Here is a 23,104-nt window from a genome sequence, read left to right on the forward strand (position 1 = left end):
AATCTTCACATATGTTCCACGCTGCTTTCATTGACATTTGAAAACAACTTTATTTTCTATAAAGTTTATATATTTTCAACCTGCTATGTTAAAGGTTTATTTAAAATTACCACTGTAAGGCTTGGCATAGGCTAAAACTGAGTTTAATTAGCTTAAGATCCTAAAGTAATTCAGATAAAAGGGTTCTTAGGATGTCTTCTAAGGCAACATCTTTCTCCAAGCAAAGTCATAGCAATGTGCTTAGGTGTTCACCGGGTCTGGTCTTAAACAATGGAGAATGTATGGGCCTGGGAAAGTTGTTTCAATGCCTGACTGTCCCCTGAGCATTTAACTAGTGTGAACCTTTGTAACTTTCATTTATGTCCATGGTCTCTTATCTTTCTACTGTACACCACTGTAAAGAATTTCCTTTAGATTTGTGCGGAATTATTGGACATGTAAAGCTTGATTGCTCTTTTTTTCTTTTGAAAGCCTGTAGCATTTCAGAAAGGAAGTTGCATCCCATTCATGTTCCTTGCTTGCTGGCTTGTCTGAGTTGTTAACCTTTCTGGCTAACCTACCATAATCTTCCTATTCAATCACTTGAACAACTCCATTTAGGCTGTAAACTCACTCTTGATAAGGTGTTTAATCTCCTGTGTACTATCTTTTTCTAAACTTTAATTAAAGCTGCACAAATGTAAATGCCTGCTTTTACCGGGGAAACAGCAGTGGAGGTAGACTTTTTGTTTCCCAAACAGTTGTATGTAAATTCTAAACCTCTGCATGAATGGGAAATAGTTTAAATCATTCTTAGAGACACAGTGCCTGAGTAACCATTTGATATATGGTGATAAAAGGAAATATTAGAAAAAAGTATGTATTGAATGGTGGAACACTTTGCTCTTAAACTGTTACTTCCTTATCTTAATGCCTTGCTACTGACCTTGATTCTAAACAGAACACCTTATTTGCTATAGAAACACAGTTCTCTAAGTGTGTTTATGCCTTCATCCTTCATATGACGAATTGCTAGAGGATTGAAGAAATGGGATTAGCAGTAGGCCAGGAGTAAAAATTATAATAATAAAATCCTAGAGAGATAATGATTCTGAATGGAAATACATCATTCACTTGACAGTATGCAAAAAGTCACTTCAGAGTTCTTTGTCCTGTAGGAAAATAATATTGAATATAAGGGATATACTAGATTCAGATCTAACTATATACTGAAGATTATTTGTGCCTGTATTGTTCATGGGCATCATGATGCTCTGTTTGTAGCTCATTTCACTGCTTCAATTTGTGTAAACAGGAAAAGTATTTGGTGTATTTTTAAATATGTGATTATGGCCTCTTTTTTTTATCACCACCTAATAGAGTATTCAGTCAGTGAAAACTTGTTGCTTAGACATCCTTCATGGCTTTCATACTCATATGAATAAATTTTACTAAATGGTTATTTTATCATTTTGCTCTGTGCAAATACAAAATTCTTTCTGACCCAAGTATGCTAAAAAACCCTACCTTTTTTAGGTAGAGATGGTGCTTTGGATAGCTTTGGCTCGGTAAGGGTACAAGCAGAGGGCCAGCATCTCTGTTGGTTCTTTCATTCTTTTGCAAAGATATGTGAGACCACCACACTCATTCTCTTTATCACTGGGTAAATTGTCATTTGGCCTGAACTCTAAATGAAGTTAAAATATGCAGGATTTCTGGCCTTATTGCCCAGGTAACTGAAAGTAAAAGGTAGCTGCTATGGTTCATGTGGCATGTTAACATTAAGGGACTTTATTTGTCTTTTGCAGGTTCTATTTAATGAAACAAATTGTTCAGCCTTTTGATAAAACATACAGGCTTCTGGTTTTACTTTTTTTCTCTTTTTCTTTTTAACTTGAACTTTTAACCTGCGTATTGTAATAACCCTTCTGAAAGCTTAACTGATTGGTCTTTTGGAAAGCTCATGGCTTCCTAAAGATTACAGATAGCATGGACAGCCTGTTAACTCTGTTTCTAAACCCTCCTGCCCTTTACTGGCATGTATCAAAGCAGTAGCTGATATCCATCCAGAATAATGGACTTTGTTTCTTGCATTCAGATGGGTATATTTTTTTAACATTTTTGTCTCAGAAGTGTCCTGTAGACTGTGGTATTGAAGTAGTGTAGTATTTGGGCCATATTATCCATTTCTACTGTTCATAATATGTCCAAGAGTCTTTGGTTATAATTAGTGAATTTTAGTTGGCAGTACTATCCCAGCATTGATGTAACAAAAAGTCTACCCATGAGAGTAGGAGCCCACACTGAAGCAGGTTTTCTCACAGGACTCAGGACCCTGTGGGGGACCCACACTGGACCTGTCTGTTCCTGAAGGACTGCACCCCATGAAAGGGACCTACACTGGAGCAGTTTATGAAGCCCATGGGGAGAACTCCCTGAAGAAGTTTGTAGAGGACTGTCTCCCATGAGAGGGGCCCCATGCTGGAGTGGGGGAAATGTGAGGAGTCCTTCCTTTGAGAAGGAAGGAGCAGCACAGACAATGTGTGATGAAGTGACTGCAACCCCCATTCCCCACCTCTCTGTGCCATTAGGTGGAGGAGGTAGAGAAAATTGTGAGTAAAGTTAAGCTGAAGAAGGGGGGGGAAGGTATCTTTAAGATTTGGTTTGTATTTCTCATTATCCTACTCTGATTTGATTGGTAATAAACTAATTTCGCCAAGTCAAGTCTGTTTACCGACGACAGAAGCTGGTGAGTGATCTATGTCTGTATCTTGAACCATGAGCCTTTTGTTACACTTTCTCTCCTCTGTCAAGCTGAGGAGGGAAGTGATAGAGTGGCTTTGGTGGGCACCTGGTGTCCAGCTAGAGCCAACCCACCACACAGGCAAACTACTTTGCTTGAAACTTAGAGAATTACTGTTTTCAACTGTACTTTGCCTCAAGATATCCAAAAATCACTGCCTTCTAGTATTTAGTAGTTTAAGAAGCAAGGACTTTGTCAGATGGTCCAGTGGGATGCCATTTTTCATTGTGTTGTTGTTTTAAGCAGAATTAGATGAGACTCAGCATAGTTCAAATACTGATGGTGGAACTTTTTTATACGTCTGATGGCACAAGTGTCGCAATACCTTATGTAATTTTTGTGTTTCAGAAGTTAGAGAATGTAAACTGCATTGTAGTGTTGTTTTTTTTTTTTTAGAGAAGATAATGTATTTTTACGTCGATTTGGTAGATCTGGTAAACAAGTTTTAATATATCTTGCAGACATATCAGTTTATGGTCTTGTTCTTGACTTTTTATGAAGAATGTTAATCACACTTTAAAAAATATGTATCTAGCAATCATATATTTTGCATTTTTAAAATAGTACAACTTTTTGTGTTTAGCCTGTAACCTCACTTAAAAGTGCACTGAAGTTAATCACTGTCAGAAAGGATATGTTGTGACCTGCAGCATGCCTTTACTTTAGAACAACAAGAGTTAACTTTTTAAATGTCCTGTAAAAAGGTTACATTCTTAACTGTAAAAAACAAAATACTAGAGTAAAACAGTGTACTAGAGGATTTAATAGTTTCTACAGCAAAAAGGTTGCACTATATTAACATTGTGTATTTTCATTTTAAAACTAGACATTTTCTTCTGTCCCTCAGGCTACAGTCACAATTTCATTGTATCTTTTAGCCAAATATTTAGAATACTACCTCTTATGTCTGTATCTCCATTTTCTAACAGTTCCAATAGCTACAGTACCACAGTTGACTTTAACTCCAAACTTCAGGTAGGGTTTTCGCACAGTATCAAACCCAGGAAGCCTTTCATTTTGACAGAGAAAGATATTCCTGTTATGAATCATTAAATATAAAATTAACAAAAGAAATGCCATGTTTCTCTGAGCTACTTGAATTTCCTCTGACGCCTGCTCTTGGGGCCTACACTATATTCTGTTCAATATTTAAGTGGAGAACCATCTATAACGCTGCTGATGCTTTTGAGAAAGCACGCGGGATCACCCTTGAGGAGAAAAGGCAACGCAGAAAGAATTGTGCCTTGCAGAATATACCCTCTAAGGAGTCTTTCTGCTGTGCCTTTTGCAACCAGACGTGCCTGTCTCGTACTGGCCTTTTTAGCCACCAACGTGCTTGCAACAAATGTGGGTAGAGCCCTTCCCAAATCTTCGTTCACGAAGCCCAGCCATGATGATTTAAGAGGAGAGAGGATCAAAATTGTGGTGATCCCTAATTCATGGAACACTTCAGCATGAAGTTAAGTATTCGCCCTGAGCAGTCTCATGGGACCCAATGGTATTGTGATATTTAAATTGGACTTGGACAGCTGTTTGATATTTTACTGAATATTTTGGTTCTGTGTTTCTCCAAAATGAGACTAGCATGAGAATGTGATTTTTAAAAAAAGATAAGTGAAGACAGTAACACAGCTGGGGTTCATCAGAGTTCTTTCTAGCACCATGTCAAATTCAGGAGATGCTGGAATGCTAGAAAAACCATGTCCCTGACAAGATCAGATGAGACATGGTACCATAAGATATCTTTGAAATGGCAGCAGGCAGAAAGCCCTGGGCTTAGGCAAAGACTATTTTCTGTTAAGCAGCTGGCTTCAATTTTCTTCCCCTATACCTTGTCATACTCCATAAGTTTACCCCAAAAAATCTCTCATAATCCCTTTCCTCACTTTTCTCCCTAACCTCAGGCTTACTTAAGAGTTAACAGAATACAGCTGCTGGTGAAAGGTTTCAGTCCATCTGTTTGATGTTTTGGTCAAATTCAGTTCCTTGGCCTATGTCACCTCAGTATGTGACTTCCTAATTGTGCACAGACTGCTCCTCTCAAGCTCTATCACATACTACAGGGTTTTTATTTTCTCACTCACAATTCCCCTTTTTTGGATCACCCTTCAGTTTTTATTCTGATTCTTTACTGCCTGCTGTTCCTGAAATGCCAATGCACTGCTATCTTCCCCCTGTTTACAGTTTCCCCACTGACCTGTTCCTTCTTTATATCACTCCTACCTACTCTTTCACTTAGTAAGTGAAAGAGAGTAGTGGAAGTAAGAGTGCCCTTCTTTTGATCTTCTAAATGAATTAGTTTCAGAACCTAAATTTTCCTATCATTTGGTAAAAGAAGTGGGGAAAAAAAGTCTCCAAAACACAAAAAGAAAATCAAAAGCAATTTTATTTCCCTTTCCTCTCTTAATTTAGTTGCAACCTCATGCTTGAAGATGCAGCATCTGTTCTTATAGAAGCCTCTGTCTGATTTTGACCTTAACATTTTTTTTCATGGAGAACTTCTCAGAATCACAGAATAGGTAATGCTGGAAGTGGCCTTGGAAGATCATGTATTCCTATAGAAATTTCCTGGTTTTAAGTTTTCACATTGATTCTAATCCTGTCACTTGGCACCTCTGAGAAGAATCTGATTGTCTTCAGCCTGCTCTTCAGCTATTTCTAATTAAGGTTTGCCACCCTACCACACTCCCAGCCCTTCTCTTAAGGCAAAAAACTTTTTCCTGTCTTGTTCTGAAATTCTTGTGCCTTCTGTAAAATCAGAGGAGAGTTAATTCTGGACTGCAAGACCCCTGAGAATGGTTTTGGTAGTGTTCTGCTGTCTCCAACCAGTACTTGTAGCCTCTTACACCAATGTTTTATAGATACTTTTCTATAGTATTTTCTCTGCCTAGTAAGTATAGGAACGAAAAGGGGATTCAGAGGAATACATAGAAATCACAGATTATCTGAGATGTTTTTATTTGCAGTTTGCATCACAAACTCAGTCCTGTAAATTCCAGCTCAGTCTACAACTTGGCATCAGCATCCAGCATGGTGTGGAGGTTAACAGCACTGTGCTGGTACTAAAGAGGTAGCCAAATGTTTGAACTCACCTCTCTCTTTGCTGTTTCTTTTTTTGTTGTTTTGGTTTTGTTGGGGGTTTTTTGTTTGTTTGGTTGGTTTGTTTTTTGTTTTAGTTTTTTGTTGTTTTGTTTGGGTTTTTTTTAATCAATATGCTCTAATAAATATTTGATAGAATAATTGTTTGAAGAGAAGACCAACTGTTCAGTTTGAAAATAAATAAATAAACTTGAAATGTTTATTTGGCTCCCAAGTGAGAAGTGTCCCAAAGTACCTTATTTAGAATGGATGCTGCTGGATGTAATGCTGAAGGAAATGCCAAGATATGGAAGAATTCTCTGCTTTAAAATTTATGAGTATATATCTGGCTGCCTGTCATCTTCATATAAATCAATATCTGACATTTGTCTAAAACAAGCCTCTAGATGTAGCAACGACTGCATATTTTTCCTCTTATTTATCTACTCCTGCTCTCTGCAATTTGACAAATAGATATTCATTGATTTTTTTTTTTAAATATATATTTCAAAAAGACTGAGACTGAATTGAATAAAGAATTTTTTATCACTCACTAAAGACTGGGAAACAGCAAGTAGGTTAAGAGCAATAGGAGCTGTTGGTAATAATGTAATCTGGGGCATGTATTTGAAAAATTCTGCATATAAACTAAGATGAAGTTAACTATCTGCTGAACTCAAAGCCAGCACATTAATGTTAGTTTTACCTGACCTTGGTGGAATTCCATTAATTTGGTAATCATAGGCTTCATATCAGGAATTAGTTGCGTCATTTGAAAATAAAAAGAGAAAACAAAAACTTGCATGATCTAGTTTTAAAATTTCTCTGGGCTGCTAGGGTACTGCTGCCTCCTATTCAGCTTGCCGTCGACCAGGGCCCTCAGGTCCCTTTTCGCAGGCTGCCCTTCAGCCTCTCGTTCCCCAGTCTGTACTTACATCTGGGGTTGCCCCGTCCCAGCTGCACAATCCGGTTCTTGTCTTTTTTAAACTTCATGCGGTTGGTGATTGCCCATCTCTCTAATTTGTCGAGGTCTCTCTGCAGGGCCTCCCTACCTTCGAGAGAGCCGACAGCTCCTCCTAATTTAGTACCACTGGCGAACAAGTTTCTTTCTTTGGAAAGATCCTCGAAGCTGCCGCAGAAGATCAGAATGCACCATCACCCTCGAAGCCAAACCTCTGTCCGCAAAGGCACTTCACGCCCTGTTTTTGGCTCCTTGAACTTGAAGCAGGCGGTGAGGATGGCGTCCGGGCTCTCCCCGCCGACCTGGAGCGAGAACGGGCTCGGCCGCTCCTGCGCGGGGCACCGGCCGGGCCCCTCCCGCGGGGCACCGGGGTAGCGCTGGGGCGGCGCCAGGCCCGCCACCTCGGCCCGCCGGGGTTGCCGGGCAACGCGGCGGACGCGGCGGGACAGCACCGTGGCCATGGCCTCCAAGGGGAGCAAGAAGAAGGATCCCGGCGGCCCTACCAGCGGCTCCCCCAAGCAGTGAGAGCCCCGGGAGGGAGGGAGGGAGGGAGGGCGCGGGAGCAGGGCTGTCCACGCCGCCTGCCCGGACACTGGGGGCGCGCCGGGAAACACACCAGGATGCCCGGCCGGGGTGCCCTCTTGGCCGGCTAGAAACTTTTCCCCGAGGCTTCCCTTCCTCGGGACCGGGAGGCGTCATCCGTGCGCACCTGTGCGTGGCGGCCCTGTCGCCATGGCACCGGCAGACGCGGGTGCGGGCCCGTAGTCCTGTGCGTGCTCATAGCTGGTGCTGACGAAGTCTGCTTGCTTATGTGGGCGCTTAATTAAAAGGGGTTTCAAAAGGCGAGGTGGGGTTTGGTTGTTCTCGGGTTGGTGTTTTTTTTTTTTTTTTTAGTTTGTTTGCTTGTTCAAGCTGGAGGCCCAGCTCACGTCGAAGCTGTGCTCTTTTCCTCCTGCGGTACTTGTGGTGCGCCTGTCTGGGAGCATCGTCCTGCCAAGCCGGGGGCATGCGTGTCTTGTACCATAGCTGGGCTAGCAGCCAGGGTGCCTCGGACCTCGAGCATAGCGGAAGGAGGGAAGCCTTCAACTGGTGGTCAGGAGCCGTCAGAAGTTGAATGTTCACTGAAATGGTTTTGGGTTTAAAAGAACCTCAAGTCAGGGCAATAATTTTGGGAATTCAGGGCCCCCCGTTTTCATCAGGTAGAGGAACTAAACTAGCTGAAGTTTTTGGGGCAAAATGATTAATGACTCTCATAGCACATAAGTTTCACTTATAGAAGGGAAAAGAATTCCCTGTGCCTGGAATGTTTGCTTTATGTTATAATGAACCCAAGGAAAGTAAATATATTAAAGAAAGCATTCTTCCTATTGATTTCTTAAATATTTCTTTGTAAGTAACATCTCTTGAGTTATTTTTAAATGATTCACTATTTGTTGAGTGTTTAGTGGGAATTTGTGTATTTCTGTGTAAACGTATATTTCTTCCTGCAAGGACAAATAAATAAATAGAAAGACTTTCTTTCACGGTTGCTGTTTTGACTTGTGAGTTCAAATTCTGTATTTTGAGCAGCTTTCTCATCCTAAATTATGTAAGCCTGAATGCATGGTGCTGTCAGGCTTGAAATGAAAAAGGTATCTGACGTATGTGCTCATGCCCTTTTCTTTTTGTCTGCTATAACTGAAAGTTTCAGTTGTATCACTTATTTCTCTCTTGAAATCATTCTCAAATGCCCCTTTGTTCTTATTTCATTTCTAGTTACGCAACTTTTACTACACAGTAGTTTCTTATTTCATATCATCATATTTCTGTTTGATATTTCACACTGTGATTCCCATTTTGTTTACTTTTCTGTTGTTGCAGACTGCCAGTATCTAATTCTTCCCGCTTCCCCACTGCACCCTTTGTTAGTAACTTTGTTGTTGTTGTTTTGGCCACAACCATGCAACCTCTCATATTTACTGTTTCAAACAGTTTATCAAAATTTTTCTGGTCACGTCTAAGCCATCAGGGACACTTTTATTTTTTTAGCACTGTTGGAGAAAAAGAAGGAAAGTTATTTTACATAGGATGGAGTAGCTTAAAGATGTCCTAATGGTAGCTTAATAAGTTTGTTTCTTCTGTAATCAAGTAACATGTTGCAGTAACCTGATTGTAATGCAGAACTGTCGTAACACAGAATAAATAGCTTGCATTAGTGTTTTTTAAATTAACCTTATACCTTCTGCTTTAACTGTAGCATGTCTTTTGTGTTTGTCTTGTGATAAACCACTGTGATACAGAGTGCCCCTCTAGTAAACAGGGGTAACTCTCAGCAGTAAGCTTCTAAATGTTTTGGTGCCGTATACATTTCCATATGAATTCTTGTTGCCCTCAACGGTATTCAGGCATATGGAGATATAAACTGAATTATTTTTTTTTTAATCTTATCTTACTATTTTCTTATTTGATGGAACAGCTCTTAGTATACAGAACTACTATTTGAATCTAGATTTATATTAACAGAAATGCTGATAGTGTAAAAGGTGAAAACAGGAAATCTATGACACAAAAAAAAAATAAAAAGTTACAGCAATTCTGATACTGATTTCCTAACTAATCTATCCCCACTCATTTTTTGTCATTCATTCTGGAATGTTACTAAGGCCTTTTGGATGAATGGATGAAAAAGTGTTGGTTTAAGTTGATGCACGTCTTTCCAAGTTCAGCAATTGACCTGATAAACCTTGATTAAGTTGTCAGGAAAGATTTTCCTTTAGCTTCTGTTGAGCTGTAGATAATTAATTTAAATCAATGAAAGCTAATGACAGTTTACTAAACTTTTGGATACATATCTTTTTGTCTCGAAACAAAAAATTTACTGCAAAAGTAGCCCCATTTTCTCATGAAACAGCAGAGAATGGTGCTATAAAATAGTTGAAATTTTGATTTTAGCACTTGCTATACTTTCATACTGTTTTGCACTGTAAATTTTGCTTTCTGAGTCGATTAAAGGCTCTATTATACTACAATATTTAGTCTCAGTAAGAACTTCATCCTGCTGAAAACCCCCATGCATCTTAATACTCTCTAGTCAAAAATCTCTGTGAAAACCTGGTGTTTATGAAAGCAGTGAAAATTGTTGATAGTTGGGAACTGAACACAGTGGGACTAAAAGTTTACCCTTGGGAACACTTTTAAGACCTTGAATAACCTTTGTTCTTTCTTGCCCTTGTTTCTCAGATGGATTGCAATTTATAAACCAAACCCAGTATCAGAAAGGCATTCTTTGTCTCTCCTAAAGGACTGAAACATTGAAACATATTTTTTTTTCTTTAACCATGCTATATGCGAGTGGTTTCCAAACTTTTTCTGATTGTGCAACCCAACTAGTAAAAGGGGTTTGAGCGCACCCTTCCAGTATATGTGTACTTATTCCTTTATCAGTTGTATACATGAACTACTCAAGCTCTAATATTTTTTTCCCTTGTGCGCCCTCCCTACTTTGGAGACCACTGCTATGAACTACAGAATTCCTACGGAGACAACAAGCAATTAGGCAGTTTCAAGTTTTGAACTATACTCTGCTAAAGTTTATAGGGAGCTTTTTGTTTGGATTAGGCTTATGGTTAAAACTTAAAAACTACAGACAGTGATTTATGCAAAATAGAGGCTGTATTTCATTTTTCAACTTTCCACATTGCTTCTAGACTACTTTCCCCTTTATCATAGGACTAGTGATGTCAGAATGATGGGAATGCAATTGATAGCGGACAGATTGACATGTTATTTCTTTGTTTGGAAATGGAAAAATGCTGTATATTGAGGAATATCTGTATTCCAGTAAAGTACTCTGTGTTTGCAGGTCTACGAGAACAAGATAAAAATGTCATTCATTTACTAGAAAGTACAGTTCTGGCCCCATATGCAGAGAACATTCACTCTTCTGATTTAAGGCTAGATCTGTGTCATTGTTATCAAGAAAAATTAGGAGAGTACTGACCCGATTCTGTAGGAGTCTGCTCTGGGACAAATGAATAGTATTGATGCTCTTAATATTTATAATTGTTGAGGAAAAGTGCTGAGCATGGTGATAAAAACAACTCTTCTGTGTAACTCCGTGATTCAATCCTCATTTTGTTTGGTAATCCCTGTGTCGGATGGATTACTCTCTGTTTCATCAGGTAATGATTTTCTCCTAATTCTAGAAAGTATTGTTTCTTTTTCAAGTGCGTTGTGGAAATTGGAAGTACATCTTATACACACACTGTAAGATTGCACCTGTGTTCGTTGGAGATATAACAATTACTTATTAGATATTTGGATTTCAGTAAAGCTTTCGATGCCATCTCTCTCTGTATCCTTCTGAACCAGATGGCCAGCACAGAGCTGGGTAAACACATCATATGATGAGCAACAGGCACAAAGGGTCAGAGTGAATGGGGTAACATCAGACTGGTGACCTGTTACTGGTGCAGGGGTTCCACAGGGCTGCATCTTAGGCCCTGTGCTCTTCAATATCTTCATAAATGACTTGGACACAGGCTTTGAAGGAGTACTGAGTAAGTTTGCAGATGATGCAAAATTGGGAGAAGCTGTTGGCTCCCTCAAAGGCAGGGAGGCCTTGTTGAGACCTCGACAAATTAGAGGGTTGGTCAACTACCAACCATGTGAAGTTTAACAAAGATAAGTGATGAATTCTGCACCTGGGATGGGGCAACCCTGGATGTGCATACCTTGATATCTGTTTGTGTTCATTCTCTTACCCCATTTATTCAGAACGTTTGTGAGACAGAGACAATTACCGTACAAATTTTGTGTCAATCTGTAAGAACCTGGGTAATGTTGCTATTCCTGTATCTGAAAGAGAAATAGATGCTTGCAAGCTGTCTGAGAAAATGTTGCCTTGTAAGTTTAGTATTCTGTGGTAATTGCAAGATAGGTTTTCTGTGTTTTATTTTAAAACAAAACTTGCAGTTACAGTGATAAAAATGTTAAAAAGACTTTGCCTTTTGACTAATATTGTCTTTTTGATAGTAAATGCTACTTGTTTTATATGCAACTAATGATCAAAATCCTAAATAGAAATATCAGTAATATAAAAAAGGCTAATATTTTTTTAAATAATTTGTAAAAAAAAATCCCAAAAGCAGACAGTGCTTATAAAAAAAAAAATACAGCGTTATAATTTCAATTCCTGTGGATAAAATTAATGTAGAAGGCCCCTGAAAGTAACATGTACAAACATCTGGGCAATATATTTTGATCACCTTAAAATCACTTTTCTCAATTTCTAGTAAGATCAGGCTTCTTTTTTTCCCCCATAATTGCTTAGAAGAGTCAGCACAGTCATCTACACTGTGGAAAATCAGTCAGAATTATTGGTGGATATATTGCATTGCTGGAGTGGGACCTCAAAAACATATGGAGAAGGCAGGAAAATTGCTTTGGACTTGCTTAGGCAGACTTCCCGTGAGTCTCTACGGGATGCTCCATTGGGTCTGGCATCATTATTGCTTTCTAATTAGGTAGCAATTCCCTTCAGGAGCTAAGCAGTTGCTAGAGATGACAGGCTGAAGAGCTCAAAAGAGCTGCTGCCTTTATAGCTTTTCTTAATTGCACCATTAGAGGCTATCGAGAATGTGATCTTTCCCAGGTTTCAACAGCTATGGTGAATAGGAATTGATGTCTCTATTGTCACTGAAAGAGAGTCTGGCTAGTAAGAATGGATAATGAATTAAATGCTTTTTAAATTAATTTGATGAAGCTCTATGCCATCAAGCCCAATCTTCTGAATTAAACCTGAGCCATCAGCATCTATCTCAATTAGGGTTTGGGCTATCAGGGAAAAAAGTGAGGAGTTAATGGCCGATGCCAAGAGAGGCAAGTGATTTAGGGGTAATTGTGGCACAGGCAGAGGTCACCGGTGTATATAGAGGAAGGTCAGAGTAGTGCTGAAGTTCTTTTTAGCGAGTGCAGTGGTTGACAGCAAGTTGAATATGAGTCAGCAGTGCCCTGGCAGCCAGGAGGGCCAACCGTGTCCTGGGGGCTATCAGGCAAAGCATCGCCAGCCAGTTAAAGGGGAGGATTGTCCTGCTCTGCTCTGCACTGGTGCGGCCTCACCTTGAATATTGTGTGCCATTTGGGGCACCACAGTATAAGAAAGATATTAAGCTCTTAGAGAGTGTCCAAAGGTAGACAACAAAGATGGTGAAGAGCTTTTAGGGGAAGCCCTGTTAGGAGCGGCTCAGATCACTTTGTCTGTTCAGCCTGGAGAAGATGAGACTGAGGAGAGATCTTATCACAGTCTACAACTTCCTGGTGAGGGGAAGAGGAGGTGCAGACACTGATCTCTTCTCTGTGGTGACAGTGACAGGACCCAAGGGAATGGCCTAAAGTTGTGTCAGAGAAGGTTTAGGTTGGATATTAGAAAAGAGTTCTTCACCCAGAGGGTAGTTGATCACTGCAGCAGGCTCTCTGGAGAAGTGATCACAACACCAAGCCTGTCTGAGTTCAAGAAGGGTTTGAATGATACTCTCGGACACATTGTGTGACTCTTGGGGATGGTCCTGTGCAGTGCTCAGAGTTGGACTCGATGATCCTTGTGGATCCCTTGCAACTCAGCGTATTCTGTGATTCTGTGAAGAGCAATATTTACTGCTGATGTATGCTTAAGGACCAGCAGAGACAGGCTGAAACCTGGACTGGCTGGAAGAAATTACTTAAGTTTAGCTGTATGCCTGGTTGATTGCAATGAGTAGCAGGTTGCTGCACTGCTGTGGTACAGTGAGTTGCTGCACCAAAGCCTAGGATTACCTAACGTTCATTATTAAGATTAATGAGACAGTGAGAAGAGAAAGAAATAGTGGCATTGGTAGTTCTATTCCTATAAGCTTTCAGCCAAGGCTTGTGATTGAGGTTTTTTCCACTGCCAGCATGTTTTCTTTACGTAAGTATACTTAAGGTTTAGACTACAACAGTGGTTTAAAGAATATAGACTGAACAAATTAATTTTTTTGTGTTTTGCATTGGGATTGCTGGATTGGCTGAAGTTTGGGAACGGCAAGAACTAATAACTTGTGGATAAGAGGATGGTGGTTGAACTTGAAGCTGATTTTAGTGTTGTGCTGGACCTTTCATGTTAGTTAACATAAGCGTTAATGGGCACTAAATATTTACATGGAATCATGGTACAAGTCATCAGAAAAGAAATCCATTGAAGATTCTATAAATACGTAGCAACCATATCCAACTCAGGAAGTGCTTGAGCTAAAAATTCTTAGGGACTGTTAAAAGTATTTGCCAACTATACTGCATATGCTTTATGCTCTTTGAAGGCTTTTAATTGCAAGTATTGTTTGAGACGAGATGTTGGGCTACAGTTCACCCATGTTCTCATTCAGTACTCCTGTTCTCTTGTTTGTGAGGGTAGCCCGGTGGTACATCTTTGTGTTGCAACATTTGTTTTATTTGAGAGAAGCGGTTGCTATATTATTGTAAAACCTAGTTAGAATCACATGTAGATGCTTATGCTTGTTTTTGACTGCATGAGCTAGGTCAGAGATGAGTATGGCATGGTGGTTATAACTAAGTTCTTCTAGAGACTTGAAACAGGGTTAACATTTTGGACAAAAGACATTGAGTATACTAGTCCCAAAGTTTGCAATTTTTGGATTAGATGTATCCATTTTATGGTTATTTCTGCCCCATTTATTAGAAACTAGACTGTCTTTAAAAATACAATTAGTTTTGAGTGTTGTGTTTTAACCCCATCTGTCAGCTCAGTGCTACACATCTGCTCACTTACTCCTCCCCAGCAGGATGGGGGACAGAATCTGGGTAAAAATGAAAAAACTTGTAGATTTAGGTAAAGACAACTTAATAGGTAAAAAGCAAAGCAAACCAAGGAATTCATTCAATGCTTCCCATGGGCAGACAGATGTTCAGCCATCCCCAGGAAAGCAGGGCTCCTTCACTTATAGTGGCGACTTGGGAAGACAAATGTCATCACTCCCAACATCTCTCCCTTCCTTCTTTTCCCCCCAGCTTTTATTGCTGAGAGTGACAATATATGGTGATGTGTGCCTGTTTGGTCACTTGGGGTCAGGTGTCGGGGCTGTGTCCCCTCTGGTCCCTTCTTGTGCTCTTCAAGCCCACTTGCTGGCAGAGCAGTGTGAGAAGCAGAAAAGGCCTTGACTTTGTGTAGTCACTGCTCTGCAATAACTGAAACATCCCTGTGTTATCAGGGATGGAAACACTGTTTCCATCACAAATCTCAAATATATCCCCTCTGTACAGGCTGCTGTGAAGAAATTTACCTGAATCCTAGCCAAACCCAGTACAGCTACTCACTGGACTTTGCAAGAGAACGAAGATTTATATGAAAAATTTTAAACCTGCACTGCATTCATAAGCTGCTTTACAATTGTAATTGGTAACATATTACAATATTTTTATACTCTTACTACAAAGCTGATTTTCGATAACTTGAGAGGTTCTTCTATCTCAAATATCTCAGTCCAGATCCTTTCTAACCGAAGCAGTTAAGGCTTCACAAGACTGGGAGTGAGCTGTAGTGTATCTTGAGCAACAGCAATTGTTCATTTCCAGTTTGCACCTACTGTCCTGATTAAGCTGAGGATGTTTTGATATTACAGTCTGTTTTAGCAATCTGTTAATTGCAATATTTCCAAAGATAAACAATTATATTCATTTGAATGGCTGTACAGAGCATTTTTGAAGGATTTATTGCTTGTTTGCATTACCTATATTGACAAGGCATTTCCTGTTCTCCCAAATAATTTAGGAGCAACAGAGATCTGTAATGGCCCAGGATTCCAGGACATCCAACTACACAACTAAAGGGAGAATTATCAATGTACCTTAAAAATTAACCATCTGAAACCCTAGCAAATGCACATACATACTTTCTGCAGATGTAGCAATGTTAGTGAATAAATGTATGATGATCTTAGGTTCAATTTGGGTGAAACGCTTTAGTTCATAATTGTTCTTCCAAAGTTATTTGTTGCATCACTGTACATCTGCAAGCTCTATTACTGTACTCTTGCACTGATACCTGAATTCTAAGCTAATTAAAGCTAGAGACATTCCTGAAGATTTTATATTGTTCTTCTTCAGTATGAAAGATTCACTTTTCATTTATTGTTTTTTATTGTCTATTTGTTTTGTAAGTAACTTGTATTTCCAAGGGCACTAATTTTGTTAGTTGCAGAAACAGAATTTTTAGTGATAGCTTTTTCTGGCCAGAAAGATGAGGATCTTGCTTTCAGCACCTGTGCTTCATTCATTGAAATTTTTCAGTGTGTAAACACAGTATAACTCTAATCGATATAGTCAATTTGTTGGTAATTTTTGCCCCCTTTGGTTTACCTTTAACTTTCTTTTTTAGTTTCATGCTTTGTGGTAAGACGATGGGTTTTTCCCCAAGTAAATAAAGCAAACATAATAAAATACCATGTAAGTTGACCAGTAAGTTTAATTTTTTAATAACTAGATTACATGTTAATTAGGAAATTATGTATTTGAATTAATTTTCCTAGTTAATTCCAATTAAATCAATGAACCCCTCAGAGCTCAGCCTGCTTGTTCTGTAGATTTCAAACTTCATGGACTCATGGGCATGAAAACATTAAGTAATATCCTAGTGACACTAAATGCTGTACTCCCTACTAGACTTAGTTTTAGGTTTTTCTTTCCATGAAACTCAAAGCATTGTCAGAGGATCTTGCAGGCAAACACTCCATGAGCCATTGGTTGAAGACTGTACAATCAGATTGTGCAAGAGAAGTCTATAGACTTCTATTAAGATGAACAGCGTAATGAGCAGCGTAAGAGAGAAAAGCAACTTTCAGCAGAACTCATCATGGCTGGGCTTCGCGAACGAAGATTTGAGAGAAGGACTCTATCCACATTTGCTACAAGCGCGCTGGTGGCTAAAAAGGCCAATGTGAGATAGACAAGTCTGGTTGCAAAAGGCACGGCAGAAAGACTCCTTAGGCAGTATTGGCAAGACACAGTTCTTTCTGCCTTGTCTTTTCTCAGAAAAAGTGCTGTTGAAAGAAATTACTAGTAATTGTGTTTTGAAACTAGGGAGCATTCTTAAAATATCACATTAGAGACTGTTTGCCTTGGATTATTCATCTACTTAAGCAGAATGGTCTTTATCTTCTTCCATGTGAACTCTATAATCACCACTGAAGAAATGGGATTTCCTGGTTTTCTTAACAATGAATGCAAAGTGCTTTTGAAATGAGTTGGCCTAAATCCATAGAAGTGCTGGCATGCTCTGCCATGCAGACACTTCTATTTCTTAGTTAATTGCTTGGTTGCTATACAGAAGGGACAAAAAGTTTTTACAGAAGCCAGCAAGGAAGTAATGCCAAAGAAAGGAACAAAGCACAGTTCATTGTTCTTAAGATATATGAGTTTGAGTATCAAACCTTAGTGTCAAAAGAGGTGTTGCAATCTTCTCTGTTCTTATAGCTGAATCTAAGGTCAACTCGGTTCTTTTAGTAGGAAACCCTGGGAGAAACAAACTCAGAAAAGTTATGGTTCTGTAATTTCTAAGGTGCTGTACAGTTATATGGGGAAATATGACTTCAGGTTCCCTCTTTGAATCAAATTGTTTGAAAAGAGATCTTCATCTTCCTTGGAGGACAACCAGAACGAGTGGATGCTCTATGACTGTACTGTTAGTAGTTTCTCACACAGAGCTTGGTGGAGGTAAAGTCCCCCACGTGGCATGCTCCTTTTCTTCTTTATTTTCGTCCAGAGTTTGACAGTTATGTACTACTTCAGATAGGCTGTTCCAAAAGGTATAGATCATTATTCTCACCTGAGTTGTGTCTGATGTCAAAGAGTTCTGATGGCTAATTATGTGCTGAGCAGTCTAGGGTTTTCTTTTACTGGTTTTAAATTTGCTCTAGTTTATATTAGACCCATTGTTTTTTCTTGTATCATAACAACAGATAAATAATCCACTCTCATCTATGCTGCTCATTATTTTGTACATTTGCTCCATTCTCTAAACTTTTGCCTGTTGCCAAATTTCCAAAGTTATTTTTACATTGCTAGGGTAACTGACCTAAATATTCTATTTCATGTAAAGGACATAAAATTGATTATACTGAGTGGCATTGTACTAATTTGTTGTATTGGACATTCTGTTTCTAATGTGTCATAGTGTTCTATTTACTTTCCTTGACTGTACTTGAACAGAGTTCTTAATAATGACAGAAAGCTCCTGATCCTGAAGTGTTATCATTAACTGAGAACTACATAACCCGTAGTCATTTTCTGCTAGTTGGAAGAACAGTACATTGATCAAATGCAGACCATTGATTTGGTCTGCAAATTGGATGTAGCTGTTACTTGCTTTCAAATCTATGACTGCAAGATGCAGCTCAGACCCCTTCTTATCTGTGGTCGTCTGTTCACTTGGTCTGTCACCAACACCTTTTGAAACCGGTTAACCTTAAAGGATTTGGGACAGCTCACAACAGCCCTACCTGGAGCACTCAATTTTAGCTGGAATTCTAAATTGTAAAGACCAAAAATCAGGCAATATTTATAGGGCAACAAATGCAATTGGGCTGAGAACAAGGAGAACAAACTGAAAAATAAAAGTTTTAAAACCCGCAATGCTTCTAGACCCCTACTTTCTATCAGTTTTTCTTTGAAGTAATGTTCAAGACACACCACTACACCTTGTACAATTTGCACAAGGGATTTGTCATGCAGGGTTTTCCTCCCTGCTCCTAGAACCTGGAAAGCAAACCAAGAGGGAACAACTTACTTTTCATTAATATGCAGACACAAAAGAACACATGGACTGCTAGCTGGCAGTGCTAAATGTGAGGCTAGGTGACCATTTCTCTGAGAAAATGTGTGTGTGTTTGAAATAGGCTCATTCTTGACAAACTACTGAGGTCTATTAGTAGTTCATCTGACATCTACAAGGATGTCAGCTATGTTTGGAAAGGAGAATATTACGCTTGAAACTAGTGATCTAAATTACCAACCCCTTTAAAAATAATATGCCTATAAAGATTAATCAGTTGGTGTTCCTCTTTTCTTTCTATCATCACTTTAATTTTCCACAGTTTGATTGTGCTTCACACAGAAAGCACTCCATGCATTGTGAGGAAGAAATCCTACCCCAGTACACAAAACTGAAATGACAATACCTGTCGTCATAGGCTTTGCAAGCAACTATCATTGCAACATAAATGCTTTACAATTATTTGCTCTACTCATCATATCTAAATTGCGTTCGTGGCTTGAGACTGCCCAGATATGAGGGCTCTGAGCATTTAGATTAGTGTATTTTAATTCTGCAGAGAATCCTTTAAGTTTTGGCTCCAGTGTCCAAAATAAGATTAATGGTAAGTCACTGTAAACAACGCATTCATATTTTAGTTTTATTTTGTAATTGCTGCTGACTATTCTAATAATAAAGAAAAACCTATATTGCCTTATCTGCTTATTAGATCATCTGGTTGTGACTCATTGCATTCATTCCTCTTCTGAAGAATGGCACAAGGTATGAAGAAAAAAGAGCAAATCTTTTTGCCACAGAGTTAGTGATACTTGACCAAACTTTTTCATATCCTTTCCAGATTCTTATGAACTTTAGTCTTACCATGATTTCTGCTGTGGGTTTATAAGATATTCAGATGCTACTTTTTATAAATCATTTCAGCGATTGGAGTTTAAAAGAACTTCTGTTATAAATAAGGTCTTTAAAGGAGCCTTTTGAGTTCTGAAGAGATTAAGGAAAAACTTAAATAATTTCTCTACAGGGCATATTTGGAGACAACCTTGAACCGACTGTTTGTTCTCTGCCCTTTTTCCTAATATAAAAGCCTCTACTGAGGCCAGAAATCATTTCTTCTGACTGTTCAAACAATCCAAGGAAAGGGACCCTTTTTTTTTTTAACTGCCTCACACTATCTTTCTGAATTCTAAAAAAACCTGTATAGTGTCACAAAATTATTATTGTCTGGTGATCCAGAGTGACATGAGTACTGGGAAAGGAAGGTGGAGTAGCCATGCTGTTCTGAAACTAAATACCAATACTTCTGTAATTCTCTTGAGAAGACTTCCTTCAGTCTTGCTGCATTCCCTCAGTAAGGAATGATCATAGATAATTTACAGATAGATTTAACTGTTTTAGGAAGACTGCTCCTTAGACTCCATTGACCATGTTGACAAGATCTTACTTACAGAGTGGGGTAGTGTATATGTCCACAGGCTAAATAAATGACTATGTGGTTTAACTTGAGAGAGCACACTTCCTTGTGGGCTTGTTTCCTGTTTCTCTATTGAATCTGAAGTCTCTGAAAAATTTAGGTTGCAATCTGTCTGCAGTTTTTTCCCTGCTGTGTTTCTCTATCCTGCCATCCCCCATTTCCCCTGTTGGCACTACATCAATTATACCAGTATTTTTGGAGAAGCTGCTTAAAGGGTCAGAGGTGAATTAGTGCCAACTTCATGGTGTTTCTCTCATTTGGCAATTTATTCTTCCCTTTTCTCCTTTAGGGTTTAGCACAGGATTAAAAAGAAGTGTACCCGTAAGTTAGTTTAGAAAATACTCTTACACAATGAAGCCATGCAGCCTGAGCATAAAATACCAGCAATTTCCATTGGCCTTGTGTCGTATACTTTGTTTCAAAGAATTCTCAGTGAGTTGTAGTGTCATCATGGCTAGGCTTTGCAAATGAAGATTTGAGTTATATTATTTAGTTCTTGTAATAAAGGAACTTCTTAATAACCTTACTCCAAATACAGTATTTTAATAAATTCAACTGTCTTTTTTCATTTGTTATTTATGCTTGGAGACCATTTAATTTTTCCAAAAGTTTATTGAATTATCCTTTTAGAGATGCAGTAGCATTGGGCTTCCCCAGCTTAGTTTAGACATCTCAGTCATAGATTGCATTGTTTCCATGTCTTCCACACTGTTAGTGTTGAGGGTATTCTGTTATGTCAAAGTGCAATGAAAAATAATTTTGTGTGTGGAACTAAGTTAGGAGTGTCTTTCCATATCTTATTGTTGCTTTTTAAAAATACGCTTTTTTATTATTCCGTTATTGTCCCAAAGCAGTCAGAAATCTTATAGCAAGAAATGAGGAGGGGCTCTGAGTAACATGATCTAGTGAAAGGTGTCCCTGCCCTTGGCAGGGGGATTGGAACTAGATGATCTTTAAGGCCCCTTCCAACCCAAATCATCCTATGATAATATGATTCTATGAATTATTGCAATTATTATTTAATTTTCTTTGGGAATGGCTTCAGAGCATCTTTATCATTATTATAAGGGAAAATTCCATGCTTCTCTATATTTAAAAGAGAAAATGCTGACTTAGAGGTAGAAAAAAAGATTTAAAAAAATTAGTAGTCTTTGAATATTTCAAATCACTGCATACACCATTCATATTTCATCTGAAGTAGGAAAAAAGTACAAAAAATGAGAATTCTAAATTATCATTTTTTTTGCATATGTAAGAAGCTGTCAGGAGTTGTATTTAAACCAGTGTTAAAAGGAGTCAGGTTTCAAAGTATCACAAGTGTTGAAGCTGTTTGTACAGCTAGAATTTTGGTTTTTATTGTTCTTTATGCATGAGGCTAGTGCAGATGCAACAGATTCTTTGAAAAAACTGGAACTGATAAAAACATTCCTAGTAATCCAAAGAAACTGATAAATACTTCAGGGTTTTCAATTGCTTGTTAAATATTGAATATAGAATGAAGCATCATTTGAGTCTTCAAGAAAACGCTGGAGAAAAAATTGTACCATTAATGAAAGATCAAAGGCAATAGAGAGTCAATTTACAGATTACTGAAGTGACAAAGATGAAAAAGTAAAGTGAGGTATCACTCTGTAGAATACATATTCCTTCCAGTTAGAGAGGTAGAAGCCATGTTTGGGAATGTTTTACACAACAGAAGGCACAGATGGTACTGAATTTTCACAGCTGTCTTCCATTAAGTTACTGGTGGTGTGGATGAATGTAGCTAATGTCTAGACAGTGAGAAATCTTTATTTTTACCCATTTCTTTGTCCTTACTATTGGTAACAACAAAACTATTATGAAATCACAGAAAATGTTCATTGAATGGTGCACCTGGGAGCCATCTAGTTTCAAACTCCCTGCTCAAGCAGGGGCAGCTTACATCAGGTTTCTTAGGTCCTTGTCCATTTGAGTTTAAATTGTTTCCACCACTTTAATTCTGAAGATCCAAATCCCAGATTTTAAGATGAGCATAATATTTGCCTTTTTCTAGTCATCAGAACTTTTCTCAGTTGCCATGGTATTTTAAATATGATTGACAGGAACCTTGGAGTGACTTCAGTCAGCTCTCTACCTTTGCTCACATCCCAACTAGCACCACGGAGCTGTGTGTGTCCAGTTGTCTTAAATGCTATCTAGCTGCCTTCCTCTACTGTAGATAATGCTTTGCTCCCTCAGACTCTCTAAGTAGACTCTTGGACTGGGAGGCCTGAGAGCCAAATTTGCAAACAAAACCCAAGACAGAAAAAGGCATTGAGTATCTTGGCCTTTCCCATGTTCTTTGTCATTAACTTCCCCACCCCACTGAGCAGCAGACATGCACTTTCCTTACTTAGTCTTCCTTTTGCTGCCAGTATACTTATAGAAGCTTTTTCCCTTTCCCTTAACATCCTTTGATGATTTCTGCTCCAGCTGAGCTTTTGCTTTTGTAATTTCATTGCACTACACTTGAGCAATGTCTGTTCCCCCAAGTGACTTGTCCCTGCTTCCACCTTATGGAAGATTGGGCTTAATAGTATTTTCATTTGTCACTTGCTACGCACCATTTTCCCTAGTCAGACTATTCATTTATGTAGTCCATGTTTGGCTTTAGAATATAGTCATAAATCTCATTGCACTTATGTAGGAGCAATAATTGAGTATTGTGTACAACAACTGAAAAAGAGCATATGTGTATTATGACACTGCGATCGTTTTATCTGAAATGTAAAATGCTTTTGCAATCAGATTGATGCTGTAAATCATAATCAGACTTCAGTTTTTTCTATGAAGTCACCAAAATCTCAAGAGAAAGCAATAATTCAAAAATTTAAATTGTGTGTATGGTTTTATATGCTATCACTGGTGGTCTGTACATCAGTGTAAATATCCACATTATATGATATGCAATATATGTACAGGAGGTATAAAAACCCCCTGTTCTCAAATATCAAAAAAATCCCCAAATGGAAGATTTCCCTTTGAAATCTCTTGAAGATATCAGTTCCTAAA

General features: G+C 38.6%; 1 protein-coding gene across 5 annotated transcripts in view; it reads left to right on the top strand.

Moving 5' to 3' along the window:
- The first annotated feature begins 5,984 nt into the window (after positions 1-5,984).
- Positions 5,985-23,104, top strand: part of ADGB (androglobin) — a 111,152-nt gene continuing 94,032 nt past the window's right edge. For 3 of the 5 annotated variants that reach the window (XM_051811289.1, XM_051811293.1, XM_051811292.1), the window contains exon 1: positions 5,986-7,342. In XM_051811289.1, coding sequence (XP_051667249.1) covers positions 7,281-7,342 — 62 coding nt within the window. In that variant the 5' untranslated portion in view covers positions 5,986-7,280. Of the gene's footprint in view, positions 7,343-23,104 lie in introns of all 5 variants that reach the window. The other 2 variants (XM_051811291.1, XM_051811290.1) reach the window with 1 other exon arrangement.

Source organism: Manacus candei, unplaced genomic scaffold, assembly GCF_025592945.1.
Source record: "Manacus candei isolate 608988 ecotype Guabito, Panama unplaced genomic scaffold, ASM2559294v1 h1tg000081l, whole genome shotgun sequence".
Lineage (NCBI taxonomy): Eukaryota > Metazoa > Chordata > Aves > Passeriformes > Pipridae > Manacus > Manacus candei.